We start from the raw sequence: 14,532 nt of genomic DNA, 5'->3' as shown, positions 1-14,532 counted from the left end.
TCATCATTTTTCATGTTCTCCTTTTCTTTCTAGGAATAGAGCTAGATTACATTCTCCAGATTCCCTTGCAGTGAAATGGGATTATATGAACAAGGGCTGGTCAACGGAATGTAGCCAGAAGTGGAAAGTACCACTCTAAGGACTTGCTAATAATGACCCTTCCCCTCTCCCCACAATTCTTTACAACATTTTCTAAGGATTTATTTATTTATTTGAGGAGGTGGGGGAGAGAGAGAGAGAGAGAATGCATGCCCACGAGTGGGGGAAGGGGCAGAAGGAGAGGGAAAGAGGAAGCAGATTCCCTGCTGACATTGGAACTCCATCCAGGGTTCAATCTCATGACCCTGAGATCACAACCCCAGCTGAAACCAATAGTTGGACACCCAACAAACTGAGCCACCGCAGTGCCCCCCAACATCTTCAGATTAAGGGGATTCTTAATCCTCTCTCCCTTTCTCCATTTGCTGGATGAATGGAGAGATTCTTAAGACCTTGGGAAAGGTGGAGCCCAAGGTGGAAGAAGCCTGTCTCTCTAAATGATGAATGGAACAGCTCTTTCTAAAGACCAGCACTGGCCTGTGCCCTGAGCATCAAATAAATTTTTACGCCAGTTATTAAGTACTTTGGTTTTGGATGTTTTTGTCACAGCATTTTATCTACTCTAACAGACAAGTGCCAGCTTCTGTGGCTTGAGCTTTATTAGGAAGAAAGACATAGTCTAGTAAAATCAATCAATCCCAGCAAAAGATCAGTTGGATTGTTAGGTAAACCTTCTCCATTATCTTTCTCATCCCTTTCATTACAAAGACTAGCAAATTCCCAGATTCAGTGATTAAGCATTCATGCTTTTTTAACATCTTTTTTTTTTTTTTTTTTTGACAGAGATCACAAGTAAGCGAGAGAGAGAGAGAGAGAGAGAGGAAGGAAAGCAGGCTCCCCGCTGAGCAGAGAGCCTGATGCGGGGCTTGATCCCAGGACCCTGAGATCATGACCTGAGCCAAAGGCAGAGGCTTTAACCCACTGAGCCACCCAGGCACCCCACCTTCATGCTTTTTATGACCCTTTCTTTACCTTTTAATGGATTGAATGGGAAGTGTTAAAAAGTTGTGGGTTCCCTACGTGCAGAAACAGTGAGGAATTTGGGTCTGACTCATCTGTGATTGGGATAATCCTACTATACAATGAGGAGTCAGTTTTTTTCACCAGGGGAGTGCTTAGCATCTCTATTTGCTTAAGCCTTGCCCAGATTCAGGTGAGCTGTCTACAGCCTTTACCCATCACTGACTGTTATTTCTTGATGAATGCTCCCACTCACAGCATTACCTCCTTCTATCTCGGAAGAAACCATAGCTTTGAAGTGATTTGAGGATCCTCTCTTCCCAATAGAAATCATGGATTTGCATCACTTAAGGGACCACAAATGGAGTTCTACTTTCCTCGTAAATGTCCACTAGTGGTATTCTCACTTCACAAGTGCGCTACTTCATGGCTACATTGAGCTCACCGTTGCACAAACGTGGCATATTTTTATAATTGTCTCTCCCCATTGGTAATACTGGTTTCTTTTCTTGGGTTGTGTTTTTCTGTCTTTTCCCCTTGAAAAGGTATACTCCCTAGAAAATGCCTTTTGAAACTCTCAGGTAAAGTGTCTACAATATTCCCACAGCACTTTGTTCATCTCTCCATTAATGCATTTTGGGATATGGCTCTAGGAATGTGACTATATTTAATCTTTTTTCAGCAATCTGAATCCTAGTACTGTCAAGCACATAATGTGTGCTCTGTAAAATATTTGCAGAATGAATAATTGAAAGTGAGTAATGGAAGTGATGAATGAGCTTCACCTTAAAGCAGTGTCACCTAGAGGCCCTTAGCACATACTATACTACAGAATCCACTTCTTTGAGGACTCCCTGATATCCATAGATACCCCTTTGTTTTTGGCATTAAAGTGATCTCTTCCCATTTTGAGAAAGTGAGGTTTAATGTCTATACTTACCTTTGGGGGCTATCTCATTCTTACAGAACTTAAATCTTTTCTGAATGCCCTAGTCGTTTCTTTAGTCTCCTCATGGCAGACTTCATTTCCTGATTCCTGAGGGTGTAGATCATTGGATTGAGCAAAGGGGAGATGACAGTGAAGGTGACAGAAATGGCTTTATCTGTGGGGAGGGCAGTGAAGGGCCGGGCATAGACATAGATACAGGGTACAAAATGCAGGGTCACCACAGTGATGTGGGAGGTGCAGGTGGAGATGGCTTTTCTCCTCCCCTCCCCAGCGTGAGACCTCAGCATAGCCAGGATGACTGTATAAGATATGAGGAGAAAGAAGAAAATAAACCAACTGACCAATCCATTATTGGAAATCATCAGGAGCTCCATGGTGAAGGTGTCAGTGCAGGCAAGTTTGAGGACCTGAGGGACATCACAATAGAAAGTGTCAAGAACATTTGGTCCACAGAAGGGGAGGGGAAGCAACAGAGAAATCTGCACAATGGAGTGGACAAAGCCCCCCACCCAGGAGGCCAGCACCAGGCTAGTACATCGTCCCTTACTCATGATAGTCATATAGTGAAGGGGTCTTGAGATAGCTATATAGCGATCAAAGGCCATGACAGAGAGAGAAAAAACATCTGCTCCTCCCAGAAGGTGGAAGAAGAACATTTGAGTGACACAGCCATTGAAGGAGATGGTTTTTCTCTTTGATAGAAGATCCACTAGGACCTTGGGAGCAGTGATGGAGGAAAAGCAGATGTCCAAGATAGAGAGATTGCGGAGCAGGAAGTACATGGGGGTGTGAAGGTGAGCCTCACAGGTCACAGTGACCATGATGAGGAGGTTTCCCAGCAGAGTTGTTGTATACACTATAAACAAGAAGACAAACAAGACCCAGCTCAGTTCTCGAGACTGGGTAATACCCAGGAAAATAAATTCTTTCACTCTGGTATAATTTCCCTGATCCATTGGGTCACAGATCCTTTTCAAGTATATATTTGGAAGAAATAACAAAGCAGTTAAGGAATGTGTTATAACATCTACTGTTGTCTTTTCTGTCTCTTGACTCTTGGTGTTTTTCTTGGGAGGAAGCTCTTTTCCCATGCATGTGTTGTGCCTGCAATTCAGCATGCCACCAGTAGGTGGAAGATTATCTGGGTTTTTGACTCCCGTCATCCAAGCTGATGGGTTCTATCAGAATGGTCACTGAAATACAGGTAACAGGTCTGTGAACTTACTCAATTGTACTTTTACAATACAATCTGACACTTAAAATAATAAACAATAAACATAAATTTGACTATATGAAGAATTTTGTTCACAAATACGTCACAACAATTAAAAGATAATCTACAGATGGGATGATGTATGTACAATATGTATATCTGAAAAAAAATCATGTCCAGAATATATAAAAAAAAGTGTACAAAGCAGGGGGAAAAAAAGATGACAACTGGATCAGAAAACGACAAAGGCATGAACCAGAACTGCTCAAACAAGAATATCCAACTGCCAGTTCAACTTGATTAGTTATCAGAAAAATGCAAATTAAAATTGCAGGAAGAAACTACTACCTACACACCCACATGGCTAAATGGAAAACGATCAGAAATGCCAGGTGATAGTGAAGATGTGGAACTGAACTCATATAGTTCAGAAGGGTGTGTGAAATTGGCACAGCCACTCTATGGTCAGGGTCTATCTGCTCATGCTGTATACATATCTCATAGGATGGAGGTAGGTACCTAAGAACATCTCTTCTACTCCTAGGAAGTCTGTATGCATGTCACAGGCAACACAGGACATATCCTACAATGTTCACAGGAGCACTATTTGTAATTGCTTCAAACTGGAGAAAGACACAAACACCCACCAACAGTAGGAAAGATAAATTGTGTTAAATCCACACAAGACATCAGTGGGAATGATCTATGCTGTGCGCAATGGTATAAACGAACCTTGTTATGTTTATAATGTGGAGCCAGATTATCCAGGCACAAAGGAATGCACACTCTCCTATTTTGTTTACAAAAAGGATAAAAAAGATACAAAATGAAAGGAAACGTGAAGAAGGTTTCTAAGGTGCTGGTAATGTTCTGTTTCTTGATCAGGGTTATTGTTTTAAAGGCGTATTCAACATGTGTGAAAATTCATACAGCTGTACATTCATGGATGGGCATTTTCTGTATGTATGTACATCATACTTCCATGAAATGTAAAACGTAATAATCCTGTGGTGATTATAACATTTTAATCTCATACTTAAGGAATGAATTTCATCGAAAGTGACATTAAATGGACCACTCACTTTCACTATAGTTACTTTTAGAGTTTTGCAGTTGTAGCCCTTACCAGGTACAAACTCAGGGTTGCCTTCTTATTTTTCTCTCACTTAGAGACGTAAGGGCCTCCCAAATCCTTATATTATGTAGGCTGCCCTGTAGTTCTTTCTCTGATTCTAGTTTTAATTTCTGCATTTTTTTCATTTTGTTCCTCTAATCTTAGGGAAAAAAATTCCTTAACTGACCACGGTTCCCCACGCAGGACTCTCTTTTTTTGCTCCCATAGAAACATAAGATAAGAGCTCCTCCCCATTCCATTATCATTTGTTCCAATTCAGCTCAGTCTCCCTGTCTTGGGGCTTTAGTAACGACATGGAGTGACAAGAATAAATGTTCAGAATAATGACTGCAAGAGACTTCAGGTCTCCAGGATCCCAGAATTAAGAATTGCCCTCACCATATACTCACCATGGCTAGAAGGTAGAGAAATCATTTCAGGAATCTGATCAATCTGGACAGCAGAAGCGTATTTTAATGGATGACAGCAATCCACTCTAGAATATTTCTTTTGGATACTGGAATGATAAGTTAACAGGTTTCAAATCTTTTGCTCCAGAAACCACTGCAATAAGCCCGAATTTTCTATGCCTCATGTCCTCTCCCTCCTTTCTTTCTCGCTCCTGTTTTTCTTTACCATATCTATTTTCTTTATTTTGTTCCTTATATACCATTTCCATGACGGTATTAGGATTCTTCTAATTTATACACATATACATACAATATGTACAGTTGGTTAAGCATCTGCCTTTGTCTCAGGTCATGATCCCAGGGTTCTGGGATGGAGCCCTGCATTCGGCTTCCTCCTCAGCAGGGAGTCTGCTTCTCCCTCTCCCTCTGGCTGCCTCTCTGCCTGCTACACCACCTGCTCATGCTCTTTCTCTCTCTCTGTTAAATAAATGAATAAAATCTTTAAAAAATTATGTATATATAATGCACATATATGTGCCTACACACACACACACACACACACAAACACACATACAAAAGGAGAATTATTATGAAGCATTGGCTCACACTAGTATGGAGGCTGAGAAGTCCCACGGTTTGCTGTCTAGAAGCTGCAGACCCAGGAAAGCTATTGGTATGAATCAGCCCTAGTCTGATGGCCTGAAAAACAGGGAACCAATGGTATAAATGATGAGATGAGATGTTCTGACTCAAGCAGTGAGGCAGGAGAAAGGGTGCGAATCTCTCCTTCTTCCACTTTTTGTCAAACCATTCAGGTCCCCAAAGGATTGGAAGATGTCCACCTTAGCTGGGAAGGGCAATTCATCTACTCTACCAAGTCCACCCACTCAAAAACTAATCTCATCTGGAAACACCCTCACAGATACACCCAGAAATAATAATTAATCTGGGTACCCCGTAGCCTTCAAGTTGGCATAGAAAATTAAGCATTATGATGACGGTCAGATCATTTTTTTTAAAAGAGAGAGAGTGCACATGCACACAAGTGATGGGGGGAGGGGCAGAGGGAGAAGGAGAAGGGGAATCTTAAGCAGGCTCCACGACCAGTGCAGAGCCTCTCATGGGCCTCGATCTCACTACACTGAGATCATAACCTGAGCCGAAATCAAGAGTCAGATGCTTAATCACCTGAGCCACCCAGGCGCCACCGAGATGACCTTTTTGAGGGAAAGGTGACTCAAACATCTGTCTTTTCTTTAAGAAGTTTACAGTGAAAACAGTAAGAGTGTTGTAGCTTGTGCAATCAGTGGACAGAATAGTGAGGAGGTATAAAATCATGGCAGATATACACAAAAACCAGCCCCATTTGGGCACATAATGCTTGTAAACCCTGTCTACCAGTCCAGATGAACAGAAACGCCCCACACTTGCATTTGGGATACACCTGGGTGGATCAGCTGGAGTGCTTAGCCATTTGGGTTTTGCCACTTCCTAGCTGGCATCACCTTTGGCAAGTTACTTACCAACAGTCCCGAGCTCATGGTAAACATAAGATTCACAGGGCATGGCTTAGCGTTAGTTCCTAGCCTGCACCATTAGAGTTCATCAGCAACACGCTGACAATAAGACCTACCTCATACGAAGGATCCTTCTTAGGAGTGGGTGAGATTATATATCCGTTTCGGAAGCGGTTGGGGAAGTGGATTCTGCTAGGTGCTACTCTAGCCTCGGGGGACGGCTTCTTCCTTACACATGCCAGGTCCACCTGCGGAGGCTTGTCTGAGAGCAGCTCCTCTTGTTGGTTCAAAGCCCTCTCTCCAACATTTTGGGGCAGATTTAATGTGCAATCTCTTCTTTGGTAATATTTTTTTTTGTTGCTCAAAAAATTCAGAATACTGTATCACATAACTGCTTATAAACACCAATACATTTATTTTTGTATGCAGTTGTAAATAGAGGTATTCATATTAAAAAAACCAATCCCCAGTTGGAAAGGCGGTCATCTGGATATCAAGCTCTGTGGGCAGGGAACGGTGGCAGTGGTTGGGGTGATGAGGGTCTGTGCAACTTTCAAGGTCTCAGCATTATGGAACTATGAGCAGAATAATGAAGCTCTACTATGCTTACTCTGTCTTTTTAAAATAAAGATTTTACTTATTTATTTGACAGAGAGAGAGTTCACAAGCAGGGAGAGTGGCAGAGTGAGAGGGAGAAGCAGGCTTCCCACTGAGCAGAGAGCCTAATGTGGGCCTTGATGTGGAGCCTGATGTGGAGCTCAATCCCAGAACCCTGGGATCATGACCTGAACTAAAGGCAGTTGCTTAACCAACTGAGCCACCCAGGCGTCCCTATTTTTTGCTTGCTCTTAGTGAACATGAATGGAGTGATTCTTATATGCTATTCTGACTGCATCATTTTATCTTTTCCAAAACCTATAGTATCCACATGAAATAGATATTATCTTGATTTCTCAAGTGAGGACGCTGAGGCACAGAAAGGTTAAGTAAATTGCTCAAGGTCTCACAGCTGGGAGAGCCATGGCTCAAACTAAGATTTGTCTTATTGCAAAGACTGATGCTGTTAACCTAGGGAAATTCTACTTCTTCCCAGTGTTGATCAGCCCTTCCCAGAAAATGCTGCAAAGAAAAAATAATCTTTCCAAATCAAGTGAAAGTAGTACGTGGGTGTTAGGAGACCACACATCCTCTCCTGTGAGAGGATATCAGAGTGACTAGGGATTTTGAAAGAGTAGACTTTGCCATCTTCGGAGGCTCCTTCATCAACTACATGCTCTGCTCCAGGGCAAGGTGCAGAAGTGAGATCTGAGTAGCATCACCTTAAATATAAATTCCTCTTGGAACTAACGGCTCTGGTGGGTTCCAATGGATGCTGTCTTTTTATGAAGACTGGGAAGGATACTTTGAGAGCATTAGATTATGCATATCGGATTGAAACACATACATAATACAGAGTGGGGAAGGGGAATGGAAAAAGAAAGAAGTTTTATGTTTCTTTGCAAGGTGGCGATACAGAGCACAAGAATTTCTCAGAAATCACCTCGAAGGGGACCATCCTTAGGAAACAAGCTTGTCACATATGTTGGACAGAGTCTGTAGCTACAAGGTTACCCTGTACCCCAGCTTTCCACTGGGTAAAGGCTGCCCCAATCTCTACATGGAGTTAAAGCTCTCATGTCACAGTTTTCTTTTTCCCAATACTGAAGAGCCTCTATTCTTAATTGAATCTCCAGAAGTTTTAAGAGCATGGGTCATATTCATTAGTACATGAGGGCATAGATAAGCTAGCCATTAAAACACCTTACTCAAAACCCCCAAACTTCCATTCCCAGCCAAGAAACATACATTGAATTCAAGAATATTGATTTGGAGCTGTTTTTCCATGGCAGTCACCCTCCTGAGAGCTGGGATATTAGCACCTTCTCAACTACCTTCAACACTTTGAACTTCAACATCCCACCAAGCAGAATATGTCCCATCCCTGAAGCCAACTTACCTTCTTCTTGTATTCTGTAAGCCCCACTTTCCCTTTTCTTAAGAGTGATTTGCTTCATTAGAATTTTGGTTTCAATAGGAACATCCTTATATACTTGCCATGTTTCTGAAAAATCAACACTGACAGCTTTTTAGTTTCAGAAGTTCACGCATACCAGCACTAACTGACTTCAGTCTCCAAGTGGGAAATTGATCCTCTTATGATGCTCAAACTGCATCTTAGAAGAAATAGGTTCTGGGGAAATTCTATGTTTAATGCAAAGCCTAACTCAAGGTTAGTTAGTGGTTTTGTTATTTTCTTCCTTCAGATGGGAAAAGGCAGCCTTAGGGAATCACATCCTACTGACTCTTCAACTTTGCCTTACAGTTTCTCAGTTGCCTCGATTAGTCCCTCAGCCACAAGCCCAATATAGGAATGAGCAAAGGGAATATTGTTGGTTATGAACAAGGAAAGCTTAGTGGCCAATTCTGTGAAGTTCCTATGGGAGTCATTAAAACGTCACCAAGTCCTACTCCTCTCCCTCATCTCTTCTCTGTCCCCATCTCACACATAATGCTGAGGTCCCAGAACACGTTCAGGATGTGTTCTTTTCTCTGGAGGAAGCATTATCATCTTTGGCTCAAGAAGATAGCATTGTGTTCAACCACACCAAGGACCGTGCAGTCTTCCTCCTGACCAAAATCCATTAACTTGCAATCAGCTGGGAAATGAAACTTAAGTAAAAGAGCCTCCATAGAAAAATCAAAACCCTGTGACTACTGATAGGGCAACTCTCAGAGACTGGACAGTGTAGATTTATCTGTGCAGTTTCTGTTTAATACAATATATACATTGCCCCTGTATGATTACTTTAATTTTTAAGAACAATTTTATTTTTAAGTAATCTCTACACCCAATGTGGGGTTCAAACTCACGAGTCCAAGGTCAAGAGTCACGTGTTCTGCCAACTGAGCCAGACAAGGGCACCCCCTCACCCCACCCCATGCGATTACTTTAATCTACTACATGTCTGAGGTTCCTAGTTCACTTAAAACCTAAGGAGGTAGCACAGTGACAGCTCTTGATACTCATCAGTTTAGTTACTTCAACATCATTTTATATTATTCGGTTCATGGCTACCCAGAGATGTTTATCACTAACGTGTTTGATTCACGGAACAACGCGAGAAAGGGTAATTTGAAAGCTATATGTATGCCCAGGGTCTGTTAAATTTTCTATGGTTCTTAGTGGTAGAACTTAAGAAATAATAAAAACTGATTTAAATGGAAAACCTGCAGTCCAAGCTGTGATTTGATGTCATTCAGATAAATGATGTATGTTCGTGTCATCAAATGCTATTGCTTTCCCCTTCCTCTGAATTACTGATCAGGTTATGTTGTGCATTTTGACATGGTTTGAGGAGGTGTCAGGAGCAATGGTGTGGCAGCGGTTTCTGGGTTCTTGCCCTTGGGGATTATGCTTCTGCAACACAATGATTCAGACCCCATATATCTTTGGTGCCATACAATTCTGACATAGTGATAACAATCTGATTTGAGTGAGTCACCAGAGATAAGGTGGAAAGGAAAGGACACATTTGCATGAAAAGGACTATAAAGTGGCTTGTGGTGTGTATCTTTTATAAGCAGTTTCATAAGGAAAAGCCTAAGGGCTGTTGAGAACAGAGCTACCTGAGTAATGGAGCAGGACTATGAATGGTGACTTGACCAGTATGAATTATTCTTGGAATTTTCATGCTAGAGGATGTAGGTTAATATTGTCAAATTTAGAATTGATTGATCAGGTGACAGGAAATGGCAAACAATTGAGCCAGTTAGTGAATGCTTATAGGGCCAGCCCAGATCTGATGACAGATAAAACTGAAGTCCGTCCTCAACACTCAACTCCCTTTGGCTAACTCTCCTCCGGCTCTTTTCTGTCCTACTGACTCTGACTTTTTGGTCTGGTCCCTTATCTCACTTTCAAAGCTAAGGTTTATCTTTGGCTCATTATCTTCTTTTGATCTGAAACTCTTTAGCCTTGCAACTTATCAGCTGTAGAGTGTCTATTTAAGCTTTTGTGGTGACAGAAAGCCAGAAATTTTAAGATGATAGATGTTTTGAATTCAATGTACATCCCTTTGTTTTTTATCCCATCAGGTTTTTTCCTCCTAATAATGAGGAATATGGGCCATATAAGAGAAGAGGTTAATGGGAGGTTGAATGTGTGTTAGGCAGAGCAGTAAGGGTGACATTGAGAATGACATTTGCCTTGCACTGAACATTTACTATCTGCCAGGCATTGTGTGTTTCACACATGTCATCTCCTTTTAACCTTACCAGTGACTCCATGAGATGCATAATATAAGTATCTTTGTATAGTGAACTATAACCTATGGAGAGACAAGATAATTTGCTCAAGATTACACAGCTGATGGATAGCAGAGATAAACATTGGATCCAGGTCACAATACTTACTTTTTACTTTACTTCTTTACCAGCTTTTCCAGATAAAACACTAACCTGTACCACCTCTTCCCAAACACCAACAGACTGAAAAACAGACAGTTAGAATTTTACCTTCTTTAACACCTCCTCTCTTCCTCCCTGGGGGCAAGAACGTAAATCCTCCAAGCTGAAGCTAATCTGAGACTGGAAAATCAGTTCTTCAATAGTGAAAATGGGTTGCTTTTCATGTAGGATCCCTGAGGTTCTGCCTTTGTCTAAATTTAGAACATTGAGAATGTGAATCTTGAGATGTGAATCTGGCACGTCTGGTTCTGCATGAGATAAATCCTTTTAGGACATAAGGGGAAAGCTTCCCAAGTTCTTCATTACTGATAGGAATCTAGGAGGACAACCATTATGTACTGTTGAGGTTCTCAAAAGGTCAGGGGCCCATATGGAGTTTAACTGGGCTGAGAAAATTTCTTACTCTGTGATAGGCCATATGTATCCATATATGTGTACTACAGAAGCACTGATCATAAGATCTTTCCTAGAACAGGATTGTAGTTTGGTATAGACAGTTCTAGTAATTAACACATTGCAGCCATGTGAAGGAAGAGCAACAGATTAGGTGTCTGAAGACTGATCTCTACAATTTATTTGATATAAGATCTTGAGCAAATCACTCATGTCTAGGCTTCTATTAACTTACCTCTTTTTTAAAAATAGTTTTTATTTTATTTTATTATTATTATTTTAAAAAGATTTTATTTATTTATTTGACAGAGAGAGAGAAAAATCACAAGTAGGCAGAGGCAGGCAGAGGGGAAGGGGGAAGCAGGCTTCCTGCTGAGCAGAGAGCCAGATGCAGGGCTGGATGCAGGGCTGGATGCAGGGCTGAATGCAGGGCTGGATCCCAGGACCCTGAGATCATGACCTGAGCTGAAGGCAGAGGCTTAACCCACTGAGCCACCCAGGCGCCCCTAACTTGCCTCTTGAAAAAGGATTCAATCAATTTCTTTACCTGCCATGTAGTTGTCCTCGAATAAAAATACACAATCAGTTCAGTCTCACTCATAAATCACTTTATGCTTACCAGAAGCTTGAGTCATTAGTAATCTATTAACTTAAATAGGAAAATAAATTGTTATCTAGTAAGTATAGTTGATTTATTGACAATATATTCAAGTATATAAATATGACTCTATAGAAAAAATAATGGAAGGAGTCCTTGGTGATGAATAAGTTGAAGATTCTTACACTATTCCATCATGAAAGGCATGAGTCTTCTCCTCAGTCTCCTCATGGCTGACTTCATTTCCTGGTTCCTCAGGGTGTAGATCAGAGGGTTCAGCAGTGGGGAGATGACAGTGAAGGTGACAGAAATGGCTTTATCTGAGGGGAGGGCTTTGAAGGGCCGGGCGTAGACATAGATACAGGGCACAAAGTGCAGAGTCACCACAATAATGTGGGAGGTGCAGGTGGAGATGGCTTTCCTCCTCCCCTCTCCAGTGTGAGACCTCAGCATCATTAAGATGACAGTGTAGGACACAAGCAGGAAAATAAACCACAGGGTAGTGACTAAGCCATTGTTGGAAATCATCAGGAGCTCAAGTGCAAAGGTGTCTGTACAGGCGAGTTTGAGTACCTGGGGGACATCGCAGTAGAAAGTGTCAAGAATGTTGGGTCCACAGAAGGGGAGGGGCAGCAACAGGGAAATCTGCACGATGGAGTGGACAAAGCCCCCCAACCAGGAGGCCACAATGAGGGCAGTGCATCGCCCCCTACTCATGATGGTCACGTAGTGCAGAGGCTTGGAGATGGCCATGTAGCGATCGAAGGCCATGACAGAGAGAGAAAAAATGTCTGCTCCACCGAGAAGGTGGAAGAAGAACATCTGTGTCATGCAGCTTGTATAGGAGATGGTCTTTATCTTCGACAGAAGGTCTATGAGAACCTTGGGAGCAGTGATGGAGGAGAAGCAGATGTCAAGCACGGCTAGATTGCGGAGCAGGAAGTACATGGGAGTGTGAAGGCGGGACTCACAGGTCACAGTGACCATGATGAGGAGGTTTCCCAGAAGAGTTATCATGTACACCAAACACAAAGAAAGAAATAAGACCAAACTCAGGTCTTGGGACTGAGTAAGTCCCAGAAATATAAATTCTTTTACCCTTGTGCTATTTCCCAACTCCATTGAATCATGTTTCCTCTTCTTTGTGTAGCTTGGGAAAAATGAAAAATACTATTTCAGAAAGTGCTCACTGTCCCTTAATATATCAGACAGAGTTAGGTATTAGATCTTGAAAATGAGTGTGCTCCTATTACCACATGAAAAGCTGTCCTGAGGTTATTGCTAATGTATAGAAAATGACATCTGATTAACACAAACATGCATCTAATTAAAAATTAGAAATATTTTAGATGTGGCATAAAAACAACATTCTAAGTATAGAAGTTCTAAGTATTCAAGATAAATAGGCAGATGTTAAATATTCAGAAAGGAACTATTGGGGCATGAAGGACATAAAAATGGGGTCAGTTTGGTGTGTGGGTAAGGCAATGTGTCTGGTTTCTTTTCAGATTGCATGCTCCACTTAAATGGTTTAAGAACCCCTATCTGCAAAATGGTTCTTTATGGACTGATCTCCACAGAAACACTCCTCCCTTCCTTAAATTGCAAATTTAATTCTATGAAAAATGACAAAATTTTAAAGTCATGAAATTCTTCTCTATTGGTCTATTCTTGCTTAACAAGGCTTCTTTATTTCCACCTTTATTTTACACTATTTTATGTACCAAAACCCCTGCATGTTGAATAGCTCCTCAGCTATGGAAACAAAAGTGTAAGTCAGATCTCAGATCTTCTCTTCTATTCATTGTTTTAGTTTGTTTCTTAAAAATTATTATTATTTTTTATAGCACCATCATTGACGTACAATAGACTCACGTATTTGAAGTGTGTACTTTGATATTTGGATATCACCATATATCCATGACATCACTATACTTAAGATTGTTACCGTATCTATCACCCCAAAAGTGTCCTTATGACCCTTTGTTATATGCTCCCTTTGCCCCTCTTTCTTCAGACAAACACTTATCTGCTTTCTGTCACTATACAGTAGTTTGTATTTTCTAGAATTTTCCATACATTGAATCTTATAACATAGACTTCCTTTTTGATTTTTTTTTGCAACCATAAAATTACCCATGTGTTTGCGGGCACTAATATTTTCTTCCTTTTAATTATAAGGATAAGCCACAGTTTGTTTATCCATCCACTTGTTGATGAACATTTGGCTTTTTTTAGGTTTTTGGCTATTACACATTAAAGTTGCTATAAATAGTCATTTTTAAGCCTTTTTGCAGGTGTATGTTTTCACTTCTCTTGGGTAAGTACCTGGGAGTAGAGTGGTTGTAATTCTTAAAATTCAATAATAAGAAACAAACAACCCAAATGAAATACAAAGGGATAAATGAGTTTGAACAGACACTTCGACAAGAAGATATAGGGATAGCAAATAAACACACGAGAAGATGCTCAGCATCACTTATCACTGGGGAAGTGTAAATTAAAACCACTGCACACATCCATTAGAATAGCTAACATAAAAAGGACAGATGTACCAAGAATAGGCGAAAACGGACAGGGACTAGAGCTCTGGTGGTAACAGAAAATGGCACAACCACGTGTGAAAACAGCTTGGAGTTTCTTACAAGGTGAAAGGTATACTTACTGTATAATCTTCCTGTTTTTGAGTTCCTTTCTTTTTCTTTCACGAATCCTTGAAATAGGCCTTAATTTCTTTCTTTGCAGTTTATTTCCCTTTTCTAACCATAATCAG

At 41.0% G+C, this 14,532-nt stretch overlaps 2 protein-coding genes across 2 annotated transcripts; both read right to left on the bottom strand.

Annotated features, from left to right (window-relative positions):
• Positions 1 to 2,020: 2,020 nt before the first annotated feature.
• On the bottom strand, positions 2,021 to 2,964 carry LOC101679640 (olfactory receptor 4D9). The gene has a single exon (XM_004770441.2). It carries the CDS (start codon positions 2,962 to 2,964, stop codon positions 2,029 to 2,031), a length of 936 nt encoding a protein of 311 aa, XP_004770498.1. The 3' UTR covers positions 2,021 to 2,028.
• An 8,981-nt stretch (positions 2,965 to 11,945) lies between these two features.
• On the bottom strand, positions 11,946 to 12,881 carry LOC101689478 (olfactory receptor 4D11). The gene has a single exon (XM_004770472.1). It carries the CDS (start codon positions 12,879 to 12,881, stop codon positions 11,946 to 11,948), a length of 936 nt encoding a protein of 311 aa, XP_004770529.1.
• Positions 12,882 to 14,532: the final 1,651 nt, after the last annotated feature.

This window comes from Mustela putorius, unplaced genomic scaffold (assembly GCF_011764305.1).
Source record: "Mustela putorius furo isolate JIRA1106 unplaced genomic scaffold, ASM1176430v1.1 tig00000127_pilon_pilon_pilon, whole genome shotgun sequence".
Taxonomy (NCBI): domain Eukaryota; kingdom Metazoa; phylum Chordata; class Mammalia; order Carnivora; family Mustelidae; genus Mustela; species Mustela putorius.
Note: the sequence above shows the minus strand (reverse complement) of the source record. Positions and strands in the feature narration are given on the sequence as shown.

Excerpts from the sequence above, each read along its gene's own strand:
- LOC101689478 (XM_004770472.1), bottom strand. The coding sequence starts at position 12,881 with ATGGAGTTGGGAAATAGCACAAGGGTAAAAGAATTTATATTTCTGGGA.
- LOC101679640 (XM_004770441.2), bottom strand. The coding sequence starts at position 2,964 with ATGGATCAGGGAAATTATACCAGAGTGAAAGAATTTATTTTCCTGGGT.